The sequence below is a fragment of the Elgaria multicarinata genome, chromosome 1 (genome assembly GCF_023053635.1).
Source record: "Elgaria multicarinata webbii isolate HBS135686 ecotype San Diego chromosome 1, rElgMul1.1.pri, whole genome shotgun sequence".
Lineage (NCBI taxonomy): Eukaryota > Metazoa > Chordata > Lepidosauria > Squamata > Anguidae > Elgaria > Elgaria multicarinata.
Window position 1 is genome coordinate 177,172,752 of NC_086171.1, and position 24,575 is coordinate 177,197,326.

The window sequence follows — 24,575 nt, forward strand, 5'->3', positions numbered from 1 at the left end:
CAACACTCAGACAGATTCAGGCAAAAATGAGAGAACAAACATGCTGTGCAAGTAATAAAGGGGGCAGGGACAAAAAGAATAACAATATCTGTTGGGTGTTGGTTAAATCCATTTCTGTATGATTTTCCCATGACCTGGGTCAGGGTATAAAGTTGCTGTTTACAATGGCTCTTTGAAAAAATAGCATGGAAACATTTTCAAATGCCCTTCTCCTAAATACATTACATGGAAAACCACACATCCGTGTGTGTGTGTGTGTGTGTGTGTGTGTGTGTGTGTGTGTGTGTGTGCATGCATGTGTAGGTGAGCACAGGCTACCCAGCAGTTTATCAGCCTTTGGGCCTTGATCTGGATGGGACTCAGGACCACAATGTGCTCCCCATATGTGAAGGATATAAGCCACTTGGATATAGGCACCGATGGCAGACTGACAGCCAAGTAAGCAATGATTAGGGATCTTGGAACCACACACAAATGCAGAACACAGTTAGAAAAATAGAATTTTGAATGGAGAGAGCAATGGAACACAGTTTTGCCTTAAATCTTAACTCACTCAAAGGAAATGATGGTGAAAGAGGCAAGGAAATGTGGCAGTGGAGACTGGTGGCTCTGATGGTGCATTGAGCAGGGGTTGGACTTGATGGCCTTATAGACCCCTTCCAACTCCACTATTCTATGATTCTAGGTCAGTGGTGTGGTCACTGTGGTGAATCTGCACTGGTTTTTAGTCAACCTCTAAAGGAGCTTTCCAGTGTGAAGCAACTTGGAAAGCTTCTTTAGAGTTCCAAGAGAAAATTACTTAGAATAAAGGGTGCCTGCTGGTGCTTTAACCTGCAGTTATCTATCTTGAGATGAGGATACTTTAGGATTGGATTATTATTATTTTATTTATTATTATTTATTACATTTTTATACTGCCCAATAGCCGAAGCTCTCTGGGCGGTTCACAAAAATTAAAACCACAGTAAAACACAGTAAATCATGTTTTTCTCCCAGGGCTTTAGATTGGCCAATTTCATGGGTTGCTTGACCAGGGTAGTTACCTGGCATTCAGGAAGGAATTTGCATTTATCCAGATTTTTCAAAGTTTGCATACTGCATGAGGGCAAATCCTCTTAATAAAAGTAGAGGACATACAAGCCATGGATATCAATTACAACAGGAGTGGACAACTTCAGATGTTTTGGCCGATAACAGCTCCCATCATCCCTAAGCATTTGCTATGCTAGATAATCCTGATGGGAGTTGTGGGCCAAAACATCTGGAAGTCCACAAGTTGCCAGTCTTTGACCTAGAGATGAGAGCAGATGTATTTAGCATGACGCATCTTTTCCTAGTCAACCTGCAGTGAGATTCTTTATGGAATTGGAACATTCGAAGAGGCAAATGCATGCTCTGATTGCCACCCAGGGCAGGGTCTACACTACTGCTTTATAACAGTTTAGTATTGACAACTGTTGGGGCCTGTGACACATTCCATATACCATTTTCAAACTATTTTCAAAGTCTTATAACCTGCTTGGTGTAGATCTGGCCCAGGAATAGCTGAATAAAAACATTATTTTTTGAAGCTTGTCCATGATTGGGACTTGGGCCAAGTAATTCCCATGATGCAGTTTACACATGAATCTGACTACAAGACCACTGGATAAATTAGAGGTGAGAAAAATGTTGTCCAACCAAATCTGCCACAGGTCCTCATCAGACTATGAGAAAACCATTTTTGGATCAAATGATGAAGAACAGTATACAAATCTAATAAATACTAGATCTACTTTGTCTTCAGGAAGGTTAGAAGAATAGAAATTGAAAGTTATCAAAGAAAAATGTAGAACAGAAAAAGGAAGGAACATTTCAGATGTGGAGGATTTATTATTATTATTTTTGCAGGTTTTGCAAGTTTTCCTCTTCTAGTTGAGTGTAATAGACTGAAGTGAATTCATTTTGCAAGAAAGATCAAGGGTGTGCTCCGCACATCAGGCAGGGTGGTACACCATCATATTTTATTGCTTTGGTTTTCCCCTCCGGCCCAAGAGACACTCCTTCTCAACGTGTTTGTGCAAAAAATTTCACCTCCACGCCATCTGCTGCTCTGGAAACAAACCACCAAGGGGTTTTTTGTGTGCGTTTTAATTAATCATATCATTTGTAAATAAGAAAAAGAAAAAGGACATCTTTGCTAGCTGTAGAAATTAGAAACACTGCAGCTACATTCAGTTTCCATCCAAGGTGTTTCTGCGCCTCACTTTCTTCAGCCACACAAGGTGGAGTATGATAGTGAACCGCTTCTAAGAAGTCCTTGGTGACCACATATCTGAAGCCATCAAAATTCTAACTATATTATTATGTGCCTTGACTGCTTTGTGAATCATTTTGCCATGTGATAAATTGCAATAATAATTACTTAGTCAACTCATGAGGGTGTTGAAAGAGACCAACGGATGTAAAAAAAGAAAAGAAAAGGGAGAAAAAGGAGGAGGTGGAGTATATTTGGTCTGGTGAGCGACAAAGTGTGCAGGCCTGGATTACCAAGATATTATCTATGAAGCACTTGCAGCACAAAAGAACTATATTGATATTATTGTTAATTAGTATTAATTATTTTAATCATTATGATTATTATTATTGTGGAAATTTATGGGCATATCTACACCATGCCTTATCCCAGGGATCGTCCCGGGATCATCCCTGTGTGTCCACATGACACACAGGGGATCCCTGGGGCAGGGAGGGAAGATCCCCCCATTTCCTCAGGATAATCGGGATGGCTTTTAGCCCATTTTTCCTGCAGTCTCGGGATTGTCCCAAAACTGCGGGAGGTTTGGACAGCCATCCTGGTTTTGTCCCGGCTCCTTGAGGAGCGGGAATCAGGCATGGGGCACAGAGCTCTTCAGGCACTCTGTGCCCTTCAGGGGTGGGGAGGGGAGTAGAGTTGGGGCTTCTTTTTTGCCTTTTAATTTTCCTTGGAGCACAAGTGCACTCCAGCTCTTCTGTCTGTAAAAAAAATGACCACCACAACAAGCATGATGCCGCGCGGCCCATGTGGACTGAGGGGGAGGATCTTGCGATCAGCATATTGCAAGATCCTCCCCCTCCGCTCTCTTGTTGTAGACATGCCCTGTGTTACATCTCCCCTGGTTTGAGTCCTTTTGGATCCTAACAAGATATGCAGATGTTATGCTGGTTTTAGTGAAATGCCAGTGTAGCAAGACCATTGGATTGCTTTGCCTGGATCCTTCTCACTGGGTCAAGAAGTAGTAGTTTAATTTCACAAACTTAATATCAGTTTTGAATGAATAAGGAAGTGGTGACAATGATTATCCCCCAGCTTAACATGTCCGTTGCACTTATTGTCATTAGCTGATTCATCCATCATTGCTCAAAGGTGCAAGTAGAAACAGATTTGCTAAAAGCAGCCATCTTCTATTGGAAATGGATACAAATCTACTAGGTAAAACAGAGCAGGCAGGCCCTTAATAGCATCATTGTCAGTCCATAGTTTTTGTGACCTGGGCACTCAACAACAGAATAGAACCTGATCTTACAACGAATCCCTAAAAAAAAAAAAAAAAAAAAACAACCACACACCAAGAAGTTTCCTAGGAAGAGTAGATCACTATTAAATTAATCTGTAATGTAGGTTTGCCTATATTTGTTTCACACCAAGCGGAAAGGGTTCAACACATTCACTTTGCTTCTATATTATTTTGGGTATCAGGTGAGTTGATTCAGTGTCCCTGGTACCCAGAATGACCTGGATATTCTAATTCAATAGTTGATCCCCTGCCCCAGATCAACCTGCTGATTAGGGAACTACCAGGACCAGACTTGTTGGCCGAAGTCTAAATGAGTGATGCCCAGAAGTTGGTGTAATTTTTGTGAACCGCCCAGAGAGCTTCAGCTATTGGGTGGTATAAAACTGTAATAAATAAATAAATAAGTGCTCAATTCCACTCAATTCTTTATATTCTCTCACCCAGTTCTGTTCCTCAAATCTCCAGTTTAGTCTGCCTGATCATATAAGCTTACCTTGGCTATGTTTTCTCTGATGAATCAACAGAAGCTTTTATTCCAGCAAAAGGGAATAATAGAAACAACAACTTGATAGAGAGGCCGGGGCCCTGGGGCATTTGCTGCAAACCCAAGCTAGCTCATCTTTTTCCATTAAATCATTACATGTTATTTATGTGAGGCATCTGTTATCTTTTGCATTTATCCCATGTCACATCTGGAAGGAAAATAAACAAAATATGTGTGTGTACAACATGCATGTGGGTGTACTCTGTTTGTTTTGATGTGTTTATGAGAAGGAAATATCAGTTTCTTTTTTTGCCCTGCATTTTGGAAAGCCGGACTGCATTTCACCGCTTTTGAGTTATACTAACACCTTGTTCTTGCCAGTGAAGCTTGGGAATTGTGAATGCCAAGTTATTAGCTTTGGGAAGGCACCTTTCTGTTAAATGAGTCCTTAGAAGCAAGTCAGTGCAAGTACAGCTTGGGTGGGGTGAGATACACAAGACGTCTCCTGCAAGATATTGGAAAACTGCTTCTTTTGTGCAAAAAGAACCTCATGATTAAAAACCAGTGCCTGTCTTTTGCTAGAAGTTGTGACCTTGGTATCACAACGTTCTCTGACTTTCAAAGTTCTGAATCTCATTCTTTCCCCAGATTCTAAGCATTGCAGTTTGTTATTTTATCATGAAACATAAAATAGCTGGGAGGTGACCATATCTTCTCAAGGTTAACAGGAATGAAAAAAATCTCTCTCTCTCCCTCTCTCTCAGCAAGGGTCTGCAAAATGCGTGTCTGCATTTGGAAGGCTAAAGTCTGAATTAAGGTGCATTTTAACTGAAAAAAATATTCCTCATAGGGGTAGATCTAAGGGAAACTATGAATCTCAATGATGTTAAATGATGATAGAGCAAAATGTGTGTGTCTGTGTATGTATAATACAACAACAGTTATCACATTAACACTATTGCTGCAGTTCTTATACACACTTACCAGAGAATGAGCCCCATTGAGTTCACTGGGACTTACTGCTCAGTAAACATGCATAGGATTGTGCTGTAAGGCTGCAATCTTATGTACAGTTACCATCAGTTTCTGAACATGTGACTTCTATTAAGTAGATACAGAAAGTCACCATGACTTGGGAAAAAATAATTTGAATTTTTATTAGTAAGTTCTTAAAATGTTGCACTGAACTTCAGTGAATACCTGTCTGATGGGACAGTAAAGTCTTAGAACTGAGAACTGTGCTGTGTACAAATGTTAGCTGAGGCTTTAATTTGTGTCATTTACAGTGAGGACGGGGAGTTCTCACTTCTTTAGATGGATTGAAAAGCCATAAACGAGATATTTAAGAACATTCATTCTTTTCTCCCATCTGCCACTATATTCTTCTCCTTCGCAGACAAACTGTGACAAGTAGTTGCAAGTCTCTATTTTAATTGCAATTTGTGTTGCTCCTCCTCTGCCTTGTGATTGGGATGACATGAGGCTGGGTGGGGGATAACCAAAGCAAATCACATGCATAATAATGTGTAATGACAATGACAAATCCCGAGAGTAACAACTACAACTCCTGAGAGATGCTGAGTGATATTACTTGCTGCAAGTCAGGGCTGGTCCTGCGATGCAGCAAGGTGAAAGGACTTGCTTCAGAGAGTGTGAAGGGGGTTGGGGTGGGTGGGGAAAATAGATGGAGGCAGGAATTCATGTCTGAATGGTGCAGCAACACTTTTAGGCTGCTGTCCTATACACACTCGCCTGGGAGTAAGCCCCAAGCAATGAGACTTACTTCTGAGTAGACGTGCGTAGAGTTAAGCTGTTAAAAGTGCTGGCCCTCGAAGAGGAGTGCCGTTTGGTCTTCGCTGCAGGCAACAAAATGTCTTGGGCTGGGCAGGGGCATTGCCAGGCCCAAAATGATGTAGAGAATGTGGACAGGGAGACATTTTTCTCCCTCTCTCAAAATACTAGAACCCAGGGTCATCCTGTGAAGCTGATTGGTGGGAGATCTAGGACAAATAAAAGGAAGTACTTCTTCACACAGTGCATAGTTAAATTATGGAACTCACTACCACAAGATGTAGTGATGGCCACCAATTTGGATGGCTTTAAAAGGGGGTTGGATAAATTCCTGGAGGCGAAAGCTATCAATGGCTACTAGCCCTGATGGCTGTGTGCTATCTCCAGTATTCCAGGCAGTAAGCCTCTGTGCACAAATTGTTGGGGAACATGTGTGGGAGGGTGCTGTTGCACCATGTCCTGCCTTGTTGGCCCCTGGCAGATGGCTGGTTGGCCACTGTGTGAACAGAGCGCTGGACTAGATGGACCCTTGGTCTGATCCAGCATGGCACTTCTCATGTTCTTATGCCCATGGGACTTCAACTCCAGATCTATTTCCTTGGGCCCTGGATCTGTTCCGCACAGACCTGAGGGTCCATTGATACCAATGGAATATTTTCTTTTACACTTAATTGCATGGGGACAATTTTCCTATAGGAGAGAAAGAAAGAGAAAAGTGGCAGGCAACAGAGAAAAAGTGGGAAAGGGACAGTGAGAGATTGCAAATGAATGGCCATTGAAGAGAAACATGGGTGGGAGGGTGCTGTTGCACTCATGTCCTTCTTGTGTGTTCCCATGGGCAGCTAGTTGGCTGCTGTGTGAACAGACTGCTGGACTAGATGGGTCCTTGTTCTGATGCAGCATGGCTCCTCTTATGTTCTTTTTTGTATCCTATGGGCCTGGTAACATGAATCTTTTAAGTGCTCAGCAAGTCCTCTGGGGTTGCCACTTCTCCTATAAAAGTAAATGAGCTGAATGTTACTTTCATTGGACCAGCATCTCTCAGGATGTAGCTTGCCTTTTTTAAGCAGGCAAGAATCCGTTTTGTTAACCATCATTGTCTTTCTTATGCTTCCTCTTCTCCCTGTCCTCCACTTTCATCAGATGTACAATGGGACCCTCAAAAGAGAGACGGCAGAGAACAGACGCTACAGCTCCTACAGCCAAATGGACGGCTGGGGCAACAGGAACTACAACAAGATCTGTGGTCCGACCAGCCCTGGCAGTGACTACTGCTTTCTGCAGACTATGAAGAGCAGTCGGAGTGAGCCAGACCTCTACTGTGACCCTCCACGGGGCACCCTAAGGAGAAACCAGAGTGGGAGCCGCATGAGTCACAAGGCCAGTCTGAATCGGCACAGCGTCTACAACAGCACATGCAACAACCAGCATGGAAATACAACCCTAACGAGGACAAGCAAGAGAGTTCCGGTCCGCAGCCCCTCCTGCACCTCTGCTAACAAGCAAGACGTGCTCTATGCCCGGCCTGTAGCTAGCAAGCAGGATGTGGTCTACGGACAGGCTCACTCCAACTCAAAGTAAGTTCCCATGCAGGTGTTCTCTACTTAGCCCATGATTATTTTTACTATAGGAAACTAGAGCCAGGTAAGCATAATGATCTGAGAACAATACACCTTGTGTCAAATCCTTGCGATCCCATCATGGTAATGCTATATCCCTCTTACACATTTATACCTCTTAGGACCCACAATGATTTTTGGATACTGTGGAATAAAAATCAGGAAATAACCCTGTGGCCATAGCTAGATGGGGCGATATCCCGGGGCGATCCCCGGGATCGTCCCTGTGCATTCTCATGATGCACAGGGAATCCCTGGAGCAGGGAGGGCTGATCCCTCCCTTGCCCCGGGATCTCACCCTAGCCTTTGAGCCTGCTTTTTCCGCAGTCTCTGGATGATCCTGAGATCATGAAACGTGTGTGCAGGTGTCGCAGTTTGTCCTTGCAGTCACTCGCAAGGAGCCAGGACCCGCACATGGGGCACAGAGTTCCTCAGGAGCTCTGTGCCCATCGGGGGTGGGGTGAGCGGGGGAAATTGTAAAAAATAAGAACTCTTACCTTTTGTGCATGAGTGTTTGTGTTCTCTGCTCCTTTAAGAAAAAAATGCTGGGCGCGATGTCCTCTCCCTCCGAGGTCGTCGCGCGCCGCGTGTAAACAGAGGGGGAGATCTCATGATAAAAATATCGCGAGATCTCCACCCCTCCATCATGCTAGACCAGGTAGGTCTAGCTGAGGTCTATGAAAGCGGTATATGAGATGTGTACTGTGCCCCAACAGTTATCAGTGCACTTCAATACCACTATAAAGCAGTAGTGTATCTAAGGCACTGTAGGTTGCTGTCATCACCCTGCAAAAACCAGTTCCGTTTGCTCTTAATTCCACCAGAACCTTATTGTGACATTCTTCCCCCAGATTTTTGCCAGGGCTTGCCTGAGTGAAGTCTTCAGCCATTTAGTCTGCAATCCTAAATATACATACTATGGAGTGAGCCAAATTAGTTACAGTGGAACGTCCAAGTAAATATGCATAGCATTGCATGCTTGAGCTGTCAGTTAGGTGGGAAGAACCCTATAGAACAGAGGTGACCAACTGATGGCCCTCCAGGTGTTTGGGCTTACAACCCCCATCATGCTGTGCTGGCTAGAGCTGATAGGGGTTGTAAGCCAAAACATCTGGAGGGCCACAAGTTGTCCACCCCTGCTATAGAACTTGGCATCCATATTTAACAGCAGATCAGGGTGTCTTTGATCATTTGTTTGTTGCAGTGCTGACCATCAAATATTCAGCATGGAGTATATATGCTTTAACACAGGATCTGTTCACTGATTCTGTTCTTTCTGATTAAAGATTATATATAAAGTTTATTTATTTATTTATTTAAAATATTTATATCCCATCCTATATCACTAAAATCACAGGGCAGCGTACAGATAAAAACATACAGTATAAAACAATAAATATACACAGTTAAAAACAAATTTACACCATGATCCAAGTTAAAACAATATATAATTTAAAAGCAATAGATACAGTTAAAACAGTTAAAACAATGTGCCAGTAAGTTTAACCATCAAACGCTTTGTTAATAAGCCAAGTTTTTACTTGGCGTCGAAATGCAATCAATGTTGGCACCAATCGGGCCTCCAAGGGGAGGGCATTCCACAGTCGGGGTGCCACCACAGAGGAAGCCCTCTCCCTTGTCCCATCATAACGTATATGTTGCATTGGTGGGATGCGGAGAAGGGCTCCTCTGAAGGTTCAAATGGGAAGTGTTGTTTTTATTCTATGTAAGTAGTGGTAATTTTAAAATTACTTTTATGTAAATAGCGGTAATTTTAAAAGGTCCAAAGCAGAAGACTTTTTTAAAAATCCAGTGAAAATTGGTGTATTTCTACATGATTCCAGTCAGTTGTAAATAGTGGAATTTGAGCCATGTACCATGGGATCAATGAAGATGTCTTACTCAGTGGTGCACCGGCTTAAAATTACTAAGAATCTTGTGGCACCTTAAAGACTAGCAAATTGATTATGGCATAACCTTTCATGGACTAGAGTCTACTTCATCAGATGCATGATTTTTTTATTATTATTATTTATTTATTTATTACATTTTTATACCGCCCAATAGCCGAAGCTCTCTGGGCAGTTCACAAAAATTAAAACCATCATAAAACAACCAACAAGTTAAAAAACACAAATACAAAATACAATATAAAAAGCACAACCAGGATAAAACCACGCAGCAAAATTGATATAAAGTTAAAATACAGAGTTAAAACAGTATAATTTAAGTTAAAAATTAAGTGTTAAAATACTGAGTGAATAAAAAGGTCTTCAGCTGGCGACGAAAGCAGTACAGTGTAGGCGCCAGGCGGACCTCTCTGGGGAGCTCATTCCACAACCGGGGTGCCACAGCGGAGAAAGCGCTCCTCCTAGTAGCCACCTGCCTCACTTCCTTTGGCAGGAGCTCACGGAGAAGGGCCCCTGTAGATGATCTTAAGGTCCGGGTAGGTACATATGGGAGGAGGCGTTCCTTCAAATAACCTGGCCCCAAACCGTTTAGGGCTTTAAATGTCAATACCAGCACTTTGAATCGGGCCCGGACCTGGACTGACAGCCAATGAAGTTGTAAAAGGACTGGCGTAATGTGATCTCGCCAGCCAGTCCCTGTTAGTAAACGGGCTGCCCTGTTTTGTACCAGCTGAAGCTTCCGGACCGTTTTCAAAGGCAGCCCCACGTATAACACATTGCAGTAATCCAAACGAGAGGTTATCAGAGCATGGATAACTGTAGCTAGGCTATCACTGTCCAGATAAGGGCGCAGTTGGTATATCAGCCTAAGCTGATAAAAGGTGCTCTTTGCCACTGAGTTCACCTGTGCCTCAAGTGACAGTTCTGGATCCAAGAGCACCCCCAAATGAAGTGTTATCCTATGTCAGCAGGTATACAACCAAATTGTTTATATACCTGCCAACACTTTATACATCTGATGAATGGACTCTAGTCCATGAAAACTTACGCCATCATCAATTTGTTCTTCTTTAACATGCCACAAGATTCTTTGTCGTTTTAGCTGAAACATACTAATACAGCTACGCCCTTTGGAGTAAAATTAGCCCTTCCCCTAAACTTCTCCCTAAGAAAAGCCAAATTATAGCAGGAAAGGATATTTATTATAAAGTATTATTTTAAAGAACAGCTTCAACTTCATTTCCAGAACAACTGTTATGTGGGAAACAATCGCCTCTGCTGAACATCTCTCACAGGAGTGGTCCCTTTTAGCACCCTTCCTGTTAGGGTGTGGTTCACCTTGTAGAACTGGTTCAGATTTGGGTGTTGTCTCTCTTGAAGCACTAGGCCTGGTTGGTGACTCTTCCTTCTAGTAGAACTGGTTCTGGTTGGGGAGTTGCCTCATTTCTAGGATTAAGACTATTTGCATGGTTCTACACTACCAGTTAGCACTTGACTTTAAAAAATGGTTCTAGCTAATGGTTCTTTACGTATGAGTTAGGCCAGTTTACATGGATGGTGGAATGTACTTTTTCTTCTTTTCTTTTCTTTTTTACATGGTCATGCATTACAAATATTCTTTTTCACTGAAATGAAAAAGTGCTTGGAGTTATGTTTCCTCCCCAGGGATTGAACTCTAATTGCTCGTTGAACCCTGAAGAGCCAAAAGTAGTGGGAGCTCTCTCTCTCTTTTCATTTGTTCTATTTACTAGATCAGTTAAAATATTTTTCACTTTGGAGATTCTATTTTCATAGGTCTGCCTAAGATACAAAAACCGTTTCCCTTGGACAATGAACTGGAGTTGCCAGTGGCACAAATTCCATCCAAAGCAGAAATCAGACTGAGGCCTGGTTCAGATGACACTCTGGGCTTTGTGGTTAGCTTAACCATGTTCAGCTGTGGTTAATGCTAACCACATGCAGAATGCTTGCAGACAACACTTTAAACCTTTTGGTGGTTAAGTTTTCCTTAGTGAGCCTAACCTAGTGGTTAATGGGGCAGATGGTTAGGGAAAACGTGTGTCAGACGAAACCGTAAACCTTGCTTAAGCATTCCGTTTACTATTTTATGGTTAAGCAGCATGGTTTTGTGTGTTGTCTGAATGGGGTCAGAATGTTCAAGCTGTGGCTTGGGCAGCATACTGGGGAGGAATTACTAGTTTCCATCAGAGCTGTCCACACCTTGGAGAGCTCTTTCAAAGTTCTGACTGGTTCTGACTGAAACTCGGAGTAGATTAACCACTCCACTGGCTTCAGAGCCACCAGCCTCCACTGCCACAGAGTATTCTGGCAGATCATAAGAAGAACATAGAAAACTGTCTTATACTGAGTCAAAACATTGTTTCATCTAGCTCAGTATTGTCTACACTGACTGGAAGCAGCTCTTCAGGGTTTCAGATAGGGGTCTTCCCATGCCCTTCCTAGAAATGCCAGAGATTGAACTGGAGACTTTCTGCATGCAAAGCATGTGGTCTATCACTGAGCAATCCATGATCTCTTGGCCTTCTCTGACCTGCATGGATCAAGCCCTCTTCGTTTCTTCCATCAGCTGGTCCATGGAAGCATCTATTTCATGAGTCAGGCCCCATGATGTGCCTTGCAAGTGTTGAAGCACTGAGATCATTGGTACAGGCTATGGTTTACACAATGCTAAACAGGCCCACATCGAAATCCAACTGAAGAATGAGACATTCCATGGGAATCTGGAGCCCAGATACAAGTGCATGGTTTTTCTGTGGATATCTCCCAGCCTTTTCCTTTTCTTTCACCTATTCCTAGAAACACCTAATTCTGGCCAGATAATTTGTGCCTTAAAGACTAAGGAGCTTCAGCAAAGCAAAAGTTTTGGTCCCAGCCCTCCTTGGGGAGCAAGTCTTTGCCTTCCATAGTTTTGTCATTTGTTGATCTTACTATGTGCAGAGAGTTGCCATTGTTATAGGACTTGTCTTGGTAAACAAGACCTGACTGAGGGCATGTCATCACCAGTGCTTTGTATGGAATAGTTGGGCACTGGCTTTGCTCCATATGCCTATTGTGCAATCTCTCGGTGGGATTTGTGCCAGGCCAAGCACAAAGCTGGAGCCAGGCAATCCAGTCACAGGTAAAATCACACTCCCCTGCCTAACAGTAGAGGTAATGTCCATGTTGTTGTTTATTCGTTCAGTCGCTTCCGACTCTTCGTGACTTCATGGACCAGCCCACGCCAGAGCTTTCTGTCGGCTGTCACCACCCCCAGCTCCCCCAAGGTCAAGTCTGTCACCTCCAGAATATCATCCATCCATCTTGCACTTTCCCTAGCATCAGCCTCTTCTCCGGGGTATCCTGTCTTTTCATTATGTGGCCAAAGTACTTCAGTGTTGCCTTTAATACCATTCCCTCAAGTGAGCAGTCTGGCTTTATTTCCTGGAGTATGGACTGGTTTGATCTTCTTGCAGTCCAAGGCACTCTCAGAATTTTCCTCCAACACCACAGTTCAAAAGCATCTATCTTCCTTCGCTCAGCTTTCCTTATGGTCCAGCTCTCGCAGCCAGAGGTTACTATGGGGAATACCATTGCTTTAACTATGCAGACCTTTGTTGTCAGTGTGGTGTCTCTGCTCTTAACTATTTTATCAAGATTTGTCATTGCTCTCTGTCCATACTTGGGCCTAATCCACACCAGCCATTTATTCCAGAATAGTATCGAGATCACCCCTACTGCACCACATGATGCACAGCTGATACCCCGGTGATCCAGGGATGACTCCTCATTTTTCCTGGGATATCAATGACAGCTTTTGTCCCATTTCCCCCACACACACTCTCGCAAAAATCCTGAGGTGCGTAGCTGGTGTGCTCTCCCCTCATGAAACTGTTGAAGATCCTCATGAGTAGCAGGGCTCAGCGAATAGGCAACCAGCTTTGCGGAGCGAGCCCGTGGGTATCGGGGTTGAGAGGGAGAGTATTGTCAACGTGTTCTGGATGGGTCTCAGGGTCTTTCAGTACCAGGTGTGTGTGTGTGTGTGTGTGTGTGTTTTCAAAAAAAAAAACTCATCTTAGTGCAGGATCGCAACTCTGCTCTTGCGCAAGAGTCAGGAGTTGTAAAAATAAAATAAAAAATCACCCCGGAACAGCTCTCCTTACATTGCAAGCAAACTTGCTGGCATGTGTCCCATGGGGGACGACTGCTGAAGCAGAAAACTTTGTGATCATCCCTCCCCCCTCTCGAAAGGGCTCTAGGTGTAGATGAGCCCCCAGCTGTCCTGCAACCACCATCTTTTTATTACTGTGGTGGAAGAAGAAATCTAGGCATGATGTAATGACTATGAAAGAACTTGTCTATGCTGAAAAGTTCTCCCTTTGTTATATTTACCATATGTTTGTTATATTTAGAATAAAAGGAGCCAAGTGCTTAACTAGTTTTGGGATATGAATGTGTAAAGGCTTGCAGAAAAGAGGATGGTGGCAGCTGCAATAGGATCAGGACAGGGAGGGGCCCTTCTAAACTTCTGGGGGCCCAGCAACTGCCCGTCCATGCCACCCACTGCCGCTGGGTCTGGAGTCATCATCACATGCCATAATCCCCTTTTCAGAAAGTGTCTCTCTTACTTGGAAAAAGAATGTTAGTTTACACTTTTAAAGAGATGATATACATTTGTCCAAGCTGCAGAAGGGGATTGTGTTTTCTGCTGAAACACTACGATTAAACCTAAAACAAAGACCTGGGACAATGATCACTAGATAAATGTTCTAGCTTCTTCTTTTTTGCACAGTGTTCTGATGGAGTTTTGTAATTATTCCTGTTTCCCTGAAAATCTATACATGTTCCAGTTGGTGTATGTTATAATAGACATGCACCAGTAGAACTGAGACCAGCTGAGGTTATCTTTTGTGGAGAATGATTACCAGTAGATACTTGAGAACAGATTTCTCTAGATAAATTCTACCAATGCTGGTAGAATTGTCTCTGCTTAGGAGGTTTCATATCTTTAGACTTTCAGCCTGTTCTCATTGGCCATTCTAAAACAGAATGGTGGGCAAAAGAAGAATAGTGGAAATATGATGAACGAAAGGAGAAAAGCTTCCACATGTGGCTTTTTATAGCTGTCCCAGATGGTGTCCACCCAGATACAGGTACACTGGTTCAGTTGACTGACACCAACAAATGACATGAACCCAGGAAAGTGCATTATTCTAAGTGAATTATTCTAGGCCAGTATTGTCGACATTGACTGGCAGCAGCTCCCCAGGGTTTCAGGTTTCAACACCCTGGGAAGTTCTGCATGCAAAGCCTCTGCTCTGCCATTGACCTACAGCCCCCACGTGAGCTTTGTGACAATCTCTGCTAGGCCAGGAACTAGTAGAACGGCACAAAAGTAGCATACCGGTTAGCGGCCCTTCCTTGCATGGAGCGCTTTCCCTTCCATGTTACAGCACTGAACATAGCCACAAACATAGGGCAGTGTGGACAAGCCTTTAGAGGGGAGCCATAAAATTGAGTTTATTGGGCTCTTAAAAACAAAAAGAACAATTTCTACTACTACTTCGGAACAGCCAGATTTCCTCGGAGACAACATGGAAACTTGACTGCACCAATGAGAAGATGTCTCCTGTTCTTGTTGGTGTGACCTCTCTCTCTCTCTCTCTCTCCATAGCTACCAGCAGCACTGCTGCCTGCTGACACCACCAGGCAGTGCTTAATTGTCAGGTTTAATCTTACTTGGAAATTATAGCTTCTGTTTTGGGAGTTCATTCTCCAGTGTGTGGTTGTGATTTTCATGAATGAGAGAAAGGAATTGTGTAGGCCTGGCTTCCCCCAGCTGGTGCTCTCCAGATGATTTGGACTACAACTCCCAGGATTCCTGACCATTGGCCATGGTGGCTGATGCTGATGGGAGTTGAAATCCAAAACATCTGAAAGGCATCAAGAGGGAATGCTCACAGCCACTTGTTTTATCACTGCTGCTGCACAGCTTTCAGAGCTGAGCCCTGACCTTGAAGCTGAAATGGTGCCTTCAGAAAGTCCTACTTTCAAAGAAGGCTTGGGGAGGGGCAACATAAAGGGGGTGGATAAAAAGGGTGAAAAGGGGCCAGGAAAAGAAAAAAGTGGAAAATGAGACCAAATAGGGAAGAATGTATTGAGTGGAAAACAGGAAAGGAGAGGCCTAGAAGAGGAAAAAGGGAGTTCCTGCCCTCTTCTGCAAGCAAGCGGTTAAGCACATTTTTTTAAAAGGCACTAATGGAAACTGGATTCTTGGATTTTTGTATACCCCTTGTATATTGTCAAGAGTTGATAGACTTCATAGCACAATCCTGTTTATGTAAGCCCCATTGAGTTCATTGGGACCTACTCCCAGGTAAGCATGTATAAAATTGTACCACTGTTAATAAATTAAAGGTGTTAATGGAATTGTCTTGGTAAGGACTATCTTTACTCTTGATCAGATTCGAGTGTCATTTCTTAAGCAACTGTTTGTCTGGATAGGTAGGTGTCATCTCTGTCGTAGAGGTCTAGCTCCACCTTTGAAGTAATTTTGTTATTATTACAACTAGAATTTCCTAATAATTTTCATGTGGAGTCATACAGCGCCAGACTCCATTGTGACATTAGGGTAGTGCTGCCATGGGCCCCTGCCGCCTCGCCATTGAAGCCCCACCCTGCCAGCCCATCCTCTTCCCTCCACTCTGTTTTTGTTTTGCTTTGTTATTGGAGTAGGTTGGCCATGCAAAGCACTGTGGTGGCTGTCTAGCTAGCTGAGTTCAAAGCAGGTGAGCATCCAAGATGTGCACAAAAAGGGAGAGAAGTCTGAGGTTGCTATAGAAAGGTTTATTATACAAAAGCCCGACGTGTTTTGGCCTCTTGTTTTTTAGGCCTTCATCGGGGGATAATTATAATGCCTGCAGAAAGTACTAACAACAAATTGTCTCGTGATGGTGACTAGATGGCCTTCCTGAAGACCTACAAAGAACCCCTAATGGAAGCCAATTCTAGCGATGCCAAGGCCGCAGTGTATATAGGCACAACTGGTGTGTATAGGCACACTGCCTCTTATAATGGAGGTACCACGCATAGCCCACGACTAGTAGCCATGGATAGCGCTCTCCAGGAATTTATCCAACTGCTTTTTAAAACCATCCAAATTGTTGGCCAATTGGAGTTCCTGCCTTTTGCAAGCCAGTCCATGGAGAGCTTTGTACAGCTGGCCCATCTCTAGTTCTGATGAAACAATGAGTTGTGTTTCACCTAAAGCACATTTACTTTTCTCCAGAAAAACAGATGCATAACAACATTTATCTTTGATTTGATTTGTACTCCACCTTCCTACCAAAAAATTACATCCAAGGTGGCTATGGTCATACCAAACTATGTCATGGTTTGGCACTTTTGACTCCCACTTTCTAGGAAATCATACATTGGTATTCGTTTCCCTGAGAGTGGCACCCAGAACGTGAAAAGCTCCATGTGGATAGCACTCCATAATGCCAAAGTTTCATCAAAAACTTAAAATACTTTGTTGGATTGATCAAAATATGTAAAGGTGGTACTTTGTGAGTCATAGATCCCTTTTATATTGATAGTAAAACAAAAAGTTGGTGAAGAGAATTTATAAAGTTTAACAATGAGACTGGATAGGAATAGAGGTGATGGATGTTAAGTTTATTTAGGGCACAATCTCACACCTGTTTAGACCGGGGGGGGAGTTCTACAGCTCCCAGCATTCCTCAGCCATGGAATTGTTGGACTTTTTTCTGTCTAAACATGCACAGGATTGTGTCTTAAGAGGCCCAGCATAGCCAAGAAGAATTAGGCTGTCCTGCTATTTAATAGTCAACCGCCAACTTACAGTATTTCTTGGGTTCACCCACTCCTGCAAATTCTACATCTTTATGCTTACAAGGATTATGTTGGTACCCAGTTGGCCTATGTCACACAGCTCCTGATTATTTTGGTAATAAGCAGTGCTGGCTCCAGATCTTTGAGGGTCCTTGCATCCCCTCAATGCCCCCCCTCCCTCAGTGAATCTATCTTCTCATCACTATTAGCTGCTCCTTATCCCTATCATTGCTGCCTCTTGCTTGACAGGCGGAGAGCAAGTAGGCAATGGCTTTTACTTCTCCTCCTCCTCACCACCATTGTTGTCTGGGCCAGAGTGAGAGGCAGGTGAACAAGCAAGCAGTGGTGAAGAAGAGAAGCAACTCCAGGGGGCTCTTGTCATTGGGCCACTGCTGGTGTTTGGGTGCTGGGCAGGTGCCCAGCCATGCCTACCCTTGACGGGCTGGCACTGGTAATTAATACCTTGTAACCATTTGGAAGAAGGCAGGACTTAAAATTTCACTTGCCCCACATTAGATAGCTAATTCTACTCCATCCAACTACAAACAGGTGCGTATTCCATGATATCAAGGATGTAAATGGCAGCTAATCAAAATACTCAACAGATCACTCCTTTCCTTTGTTTACTGAAGTTATAGAACATGGGTAGGCAACTTGTGCCCCTCCTACAATTCCCATGATCCTTCACCATTGTCTATACTGGCTAGGGATGATGGGAGTTGTAGGCCAAAACATCTGGATGGCCACAAGTTACCCATTCCTGCTATAGAAAATGAGATGGCTGCCATGAAAAGTGGATGGTCTGAGAAGTTCATTGAGCTGGTGTGTTTCCTGCCTTAAGTTTCAGTCTGGTTAGATAATTGTGCCCTAGTTAGGTGGATGGATGTGAATGTTAGGGCAAGAGAGGCATTTAGATTTTATGCTAAAAAAGGAACTGAAGAAGACACTGGGTTTAAGAAGGGTGCAGCTGGGTTAAAGGATTACTATCGTCCTACAACTGAAGGAACAAGTTGGGTGAATCATTTTTGTTATGGGGAGTGGTGTTCTCTAGATATGATACAGAAGGGTGAGATTATTTTGGGGGGCAGGGAGGTAGTTGGAATTTTAACTTTGGTGTAATTTATATGGTTTTAATCTTAATATTTCACATGTTATATATTTAGAACTTATTTTTGTTGGTTTTTTGATACAAATACGAACCCTTCTTTGCCAGCAGAATAGAATAGAATCTATTTAAGAATACAGTCGTGTAAGGCTTATTACTTGAGTTCTACTAGACCGATTTGGGTCATTTTTGTTTTAAACTGAAGCTTGAGCAGCGTAGACATGTAGAAAGTTCAAAGCTTGAGCTTTAGTATAGCAATTAATTTCCTCCTTGCCAAACAGGCAGGGCAACCCCTCTGCCAGCGTGATGGCCAAGCAGTGTAGTGCAGAGGTGGATCCCGGGTGCAGTTGCCATGTGGTTAGGCTGTCACTGCCAGTGGGGAGGTGCATGAGGAAGGGGGAGGGGTCATGCCACATGCCAGTTTCAGAGAAGGGATTCACTATGCACGAGCCACGTTTTCATTATTCATGAACCCCTCTGTAGTGAGGGGACTGGGGGGGGAAGCGGGAAAGGAGCAGGACTACTAGTGCCCATGATGACATGTGCTTTACACTAGTTCATGAAAAATAAGAATAGAAGAGTTGGAAAGTACCAGAATACCACAGTTCAAGCCACATAACCCAGCCTATGATATTATATCAGCAAAGAGCAGGAGTCACAGAGTGCGTCATTATTAGGTGTTACAGAAAGCAAACTGGGATGGGAAGTTTGGGGGTAGAGTTTACTTGGGTCGCAGAATGCAATTTTGCCCTGGGCATAGTTCCTGCACCTCCCTGATGGTTTCTATGCCCCCCTTGCAGATCTAATGCTACCTTGCTATTGTTTTGTACTACAATTCCCATCAACACCAGCCAGTATGGCTAGTGGTCAGGGATTATGGGAGTTATAAAACAAAACATTTGGAGGGCAGCAAGTTATACACTCCCCTTGTCTTTTTCTTGAGAAAAGTCAACCCGCAGGGCGACCAACATTGTTTTAAAATTGGTGATGTCTTTTTTTCTTTTTCTTTTTGTATTTAGAGTATGCCATGATGAGATGGATTATGGAGCAATGACCATCCAGAAAGCCATTCAGTTCCTGTGTTCATCAGATGAGAAGTACCAGGCCATGGGTGCTTACTACCTTCAGCACACCTGTTTCCAAGATGAATCTGCCAAGCAAGAGGTAAAGTTATTCCTTGCCGCAATGCTTCAGTTTTGTGTGGATTTGTGGTAGATGCTTAAATATATGGAATTATGTCAGAACTCGTGTTTCTTGTAGCTCCAACAGAAAGAAGAGGGGGGTCAGATTGGGAAGAAGACTCTTGTCCATCCAACACCAAGAGGTAATATAATACTAGGGGTATGGCCATGAGTGCATTCGATGGACAAATAAACTTGGAGTTGTGGCAGTGCTAGGTTTTTAGGCCCAAGGTTTTACTTACAATTGCTGTGATCATCAACATCTTAGAGAATCTCAGATGTGATTATTTGAATGAAGACAAATGCATTTAACATGGATGTTGGGAATTACATTTTGGGGAATTTTATTGGCAAAAGTAGCAAAGCATCATTCAAATTCTATAAATGTGTCAAAATTCAACATTAAATGTTTTGTTTCCTAATTTCCCTCCCCCAGGGCCAGTCCAAGATGCTACACGCTTTTAAGCTATGACCACTTTGAAGCTTTCTTCTGATCCTACTGAATTTATTTATTTATTTTATTTATTTATTACATTTTTATCCTGTCTTTTTTCCTCCAAGGAACCCAAGAGAGCATACATAATCTTCCTCCTCTCCATTTTTATCCTCACAACAATAACCCTGTGCAGTAGGTTGGACTGAGAATCTGTGACTGGCCCAAAGTCACCCAGTGAGCTTCCATGACTGAGTGGGGACTAGAACCTAGATCACCCGACTCCCAGTCCAACACTCTAGCCACTAGACCACACTGAATACCCTCTCTAGAAGCTCATTCAACTGCAAAGGGGGGCACAGCAGCTCATAACAGCTTAGAGTAGTTCAACACTGTTAAAACTCCCAGTGAGTATGTCTCACATTTCCGGTTTAACTTTGTTGTTGTTGTTTTTTCATTTGTAGAAAAAAGCAAGAGGTTTATATGGAAACATGTTTGATCAGTGGGTATTTCCATTCTTTCTTTTTTAGGTCTACCGACTGGGTGGCATTTCCAAGCTTGTTGAACTTCTCCATAGCCCAGATGAGAATGTGCAGCAGGCTTCAGCTGGGGCCCTTCGAAACCTTGTCTTCAGAAATCCAACCAACAAGTTAGAAACCCGGCGACAGAATGGCATTCGAGAGTCTGTCAGCCTCCTGAGGAGAACTGGGAGCACAGAAATACAGAAGCAGCTGACAGGTAACTTTCCGTCTTTTAGAACAATGTAATAACAGTGGGAGAAAAGAATCACTGAGGCTGCAATCTGATGCCACTTACTTAGGAGTAAGCCTCATTGAACTCAGTGGGACTTCCTTCTGCATAGACACTTATAGGATTGCACTGTTAATTGCAATAACATGTTTGGCATCTGAAATTCAGGCGCTGAAAGTCAGAAAAGCTCATTCTTTGGGTCGCCAGCAGTTTAAAGGACTTTGAGTTGATTAATAATGTTCCATCTAAAAAATAAGTCAACAAATTGACCAGATTTAGAAGTATTTGCATATTAGAAAACTTCCATGTCAGTGCTTTTTGACGTATTGGAGCAAGCTGGAGATAAGTTACAGTTCAATAAAGAAAAGCTGTCACTCTGTTAGAAGGAAAGGCAGTTTTTCATAATTTCTTTTGCTTTCCCTATTCCAGTAGCACACCAGAACTAATGTAGCTATACGTGATCTGGAGATTCGGGCCTAGTAAGGGACAGAGACTCCCAATATCAGCCTAATTGATAAGCAAGCAGGTTAAAACCTTCTTTTAATATGCCAGAAGCTTGAATGCCTTCATGGAACATTTAGGATGCAATCCTACAGGACTGATGCCTGCTAAACAGAGGGCTCTGTTCTCGAAGCCCTCCATCTATCCTATACCCTACCAGCAAGAGCTGAGGTAGGGTATGAGGAGTTGCAGTGTCCTTTACAGCCTCTGCATCCTCTGTTCAAGTGTTTTGAACTGAGCCCATATAGCTCACCTACTTGGTTGTAAGTGGCGATGGGAATTGAGAGGCTTTTGGATCTAGAAGATCACTCTTCTTGGGCCAGAGTTCCACACCAAAACATCAATTTCTTCTCCTCCCAAAGTCGTGAAAGGGGGCCACTGCAGAGCTTGGCAGAAGGGGGCGAGGGAAATCCGAGTGGGGATTTCTCTCCCCACAGGTGATAGCTCTGTCTACAGCCTTGGGGTTGGGGGGTAAATCTGCTGCATCTAAACCCCTTCAGACAATGTCTATAGATCAGCCTTCCTCAACCTGGGGCGCTCCAGATGTGTTGGACTGCATCTCCCAGAATGCCCCAGCCAGCTGGCTGGGGCATTCTGGGAGTTGTAGTCCAACACATCTGGAGCGCCCCAGGTTGAGGAAGGCTGCTATAGATGGTCCTCTTAGAGACTGACTTTCATAATGCATGCTAGTTTTACTATTATTATTATTATTAATAATAATAATAATAATAATAATAATAATAATAATAATAATTTTATTTGTTATCCGCCTCTCCCTCTGGATCGAGGTGGGGTACAACACAAATGCAAACACCATAAAATACATATAACTAATTAAAACATTTAAAACTAATACATTATTAAAAGCAGCACATTATTAAGAAGGCATCTTAAAATTCAACTGGGTAGGATCCAGATGAAAGTATTGGGAAGCTATAGCACTGTGTTTCTTGCATTTGCATTCCAGGGTTGCTCTGGAACCTGTCGTCCACGGATGAACTGAAAGAAGATTTGATCCATGATGCTCTTCCTGTTCTGACTGATCGTGTTATTGTTCCTTTCTCTGGCTGGTCTGATGGTGTTTGTATTAGATCAAGAGAAATTGTTGACCCGGAGGTATTCTTCAATGCCACTGGATGTTTGAGGTAGGTTGGCAGACATACGAATTGAGCATTTTAAAACAAAAACACTGGAGCATTGGGGTGGGGGCAAGTCCCCACTCAGATTTTCCCTTTCATAGCTGTGGCTACAGCCTCAGGGGTGCAGGGAACCAGTAATATCCTATCAGTAATAGGATTGCTCTGTAAAGATTTTTAAATGTTTGGGTGAATACAGACGTTTTGACTTGGCACCTGAAAGGTAGCAGTGTTGGAGCCAGGCATATCAATCTGGGTAGGGCATCCCAGAGCTTCGGCGCCACTACTGAAAAAATCCCTTTGCCTGGTACATGTGAGTCCTTCCTCTTATAGAGGTGGTATTTGGAGAAGGGAATTAGCTGATGATCTTAGTAGGCAAACAGGTTGGCATGGGAGGAAGGCGTCCTTCAAGTATTTAGGCCTCAACCCATTTAGGGCTTTAACGGCAAACACCAGCACTTTGACTTGGGTGCAGAAGCAAATAGGCAGCCACCAAAGTGTGAAATAGGATGGAAGCAAGCAATGCTAGTCAAAATTCTGGTTGCTGGATACTGCACAAACGAAAACTTTCAAATCATTTTCATATACCATTAATCCAGATGTACCTTACTGCGTGTATTTTAAACATGGGGATGTCAGACAAATCCAATTTCACAAGTTTTCCTGGGCTCACCCCCACCCCAAGATTTCATTTTGGGTTCTGTTGCAGCACTTGACTTGATCTGCAGTGAGTTGAGCCAGTTTGCATATTTTCCAGGAATTTTGCACATTTGGAGGGAGTGGGGGAAGGTTCTATAATTTGTGCAAATTTCCAGGCAATTTCTGCAAATTACAGTTGGATTTGCGCAAACTGCAGTCAAATTTGCACAAATTACAGCCAAATTCGGCTGTACTTCGCTGAAATGGCAGAACCCTCCCACAAAATGCCAAAAAGTTCCCAGAGTTCAGGAAACATCCCACAACTTAGCTCATAGGTGCAAAATGACTCATCTATGCCACAAAATTCTGTCCAGCCAAAAAAGAAGTGGCTTTTCCAATGACAGACCTCCCTATTTAAACATGGCTTGAAATGCAAGTGCAGGTGTATGCTGAACTCTGAACGATATATTAAAAACACAGACCTTCTCCCCTCTCTTCATAGGATTCTGATGGCTGCTTCTGGCTACAGAATTATTTTTGAATGGCCCTTTGCATGGATTCCTTCATCGGATTTTCTTGGTCCCATAGAAACATCCCGACCTATGTTGCAAGAATCCAATTTACGGGCATGGAATAGGTTTATTCCTGCTTAGGAAAATCTGCCAAACTCCTTGGCATACTGATATTAGCCCTCACTTGCAGTTTCTACTATCAGTTTCCAGCAATGACTGCTTGCCAGCAATTGGGAACTACTGGATGAGCAGACGAAAGAGCTATACAATTAAAATACAAATTTTGTATTTTAAATGTTTATGGGTTTTTTTTATTTTAATTAAGGAGGACAAGGAAGTTTAATGAATTGAGCCAGCCTTACAGGATTCAGCAGTAGCAGCTTAACCATACAAATTAGCTAAAGGTCATTGTTTAGTGAAAGGAAATAGATGAACTGCAGCAATGAGCTCTACCAGACTAGGGGTCTAATATCATTTTTAAATAGAAGCTAATGGGTAAAATCCAATGTAAGTCCTATAGTCAAATTCATCCATTTCAATGGGTCTACTCTAAGTAGGATTTATGTTGGATTTTACTCAATACTTCCATTCTTTCCTAGATGGAGCAGGAAGAGACAGCTCCCTAATGAAATGACTCAGTGCACTAAATTAGCAAATGGCAGTATTCCAAGCTCCATGTCTCTGAACCTGCAGGAGTGTGATTGTGGGAAACAGTAAAAAAAAATAATTCCCCAGTGATCATAAAGCAAGTCAGGACCAGTTTATGTATCAAAAATGGTCTTCATAAAGGTAAAATTAAAAATAAATAAATCTCAGCACCTTGAGATGCTGCCTTAGCAAAATAAAGCTATCCAGGATGCATGCAGATGTTCAGGTGCCGGTTGCTGGTCCATGATAGCACCTTGCCTCTCCCCAAGGTGGGGCACACTGCCTCACCACCTCTACCCTCTCTCAGAAGCTGTAGGATAAGGCTGTAGGATAAAGCTGTATTGCTTTGAAATCAAAATTATTATTATTATTATTATTATTATTATTATTATTATTTATTTATTTATTTATATAGCACCATCGATGTACATGGTGCTGCACAGACCACACAGCAAGACCCTGCCGCATAGGCTTACAAT

The 24,575-nt window shown here is 42.9% G+C and overlaps 1 protein-coding gene across 1 annotated transcript in view; it reads left to right on the forward strand.

Moving 5' to 3' along the window:
* Nucleotides 1–24,575, forward strand: part of PKP1 (plakophilin 1) — a 57,859-nt gene that overhangs the window by 22,924 nt on the left and 10,360 nt on the right. Inside the window, exons 3-6 of the mRNA XM_063144000.1 lie at nucleotides 6,955–7,388; nucleotides 19,316–19,460; nucleotides 20,441–20,648; nucleotides 22,129–22,306. Of these exons, the coding sequence (XP_063000070.1) occupies nucleotides 6,955–7,388; nucleotides 19,316–19,460; nucleotides 20,441–20,648; nucleotides 22,129–22,306 (965 nt within the window). The remainder of the gene's footprint in view (nucleotides 1–6,954; nucleotides 7,389–19,315; nucleotides 19,461–20,440; nucleotides 20,649–22,128; nucleotides 22,307–24,575) is intronic.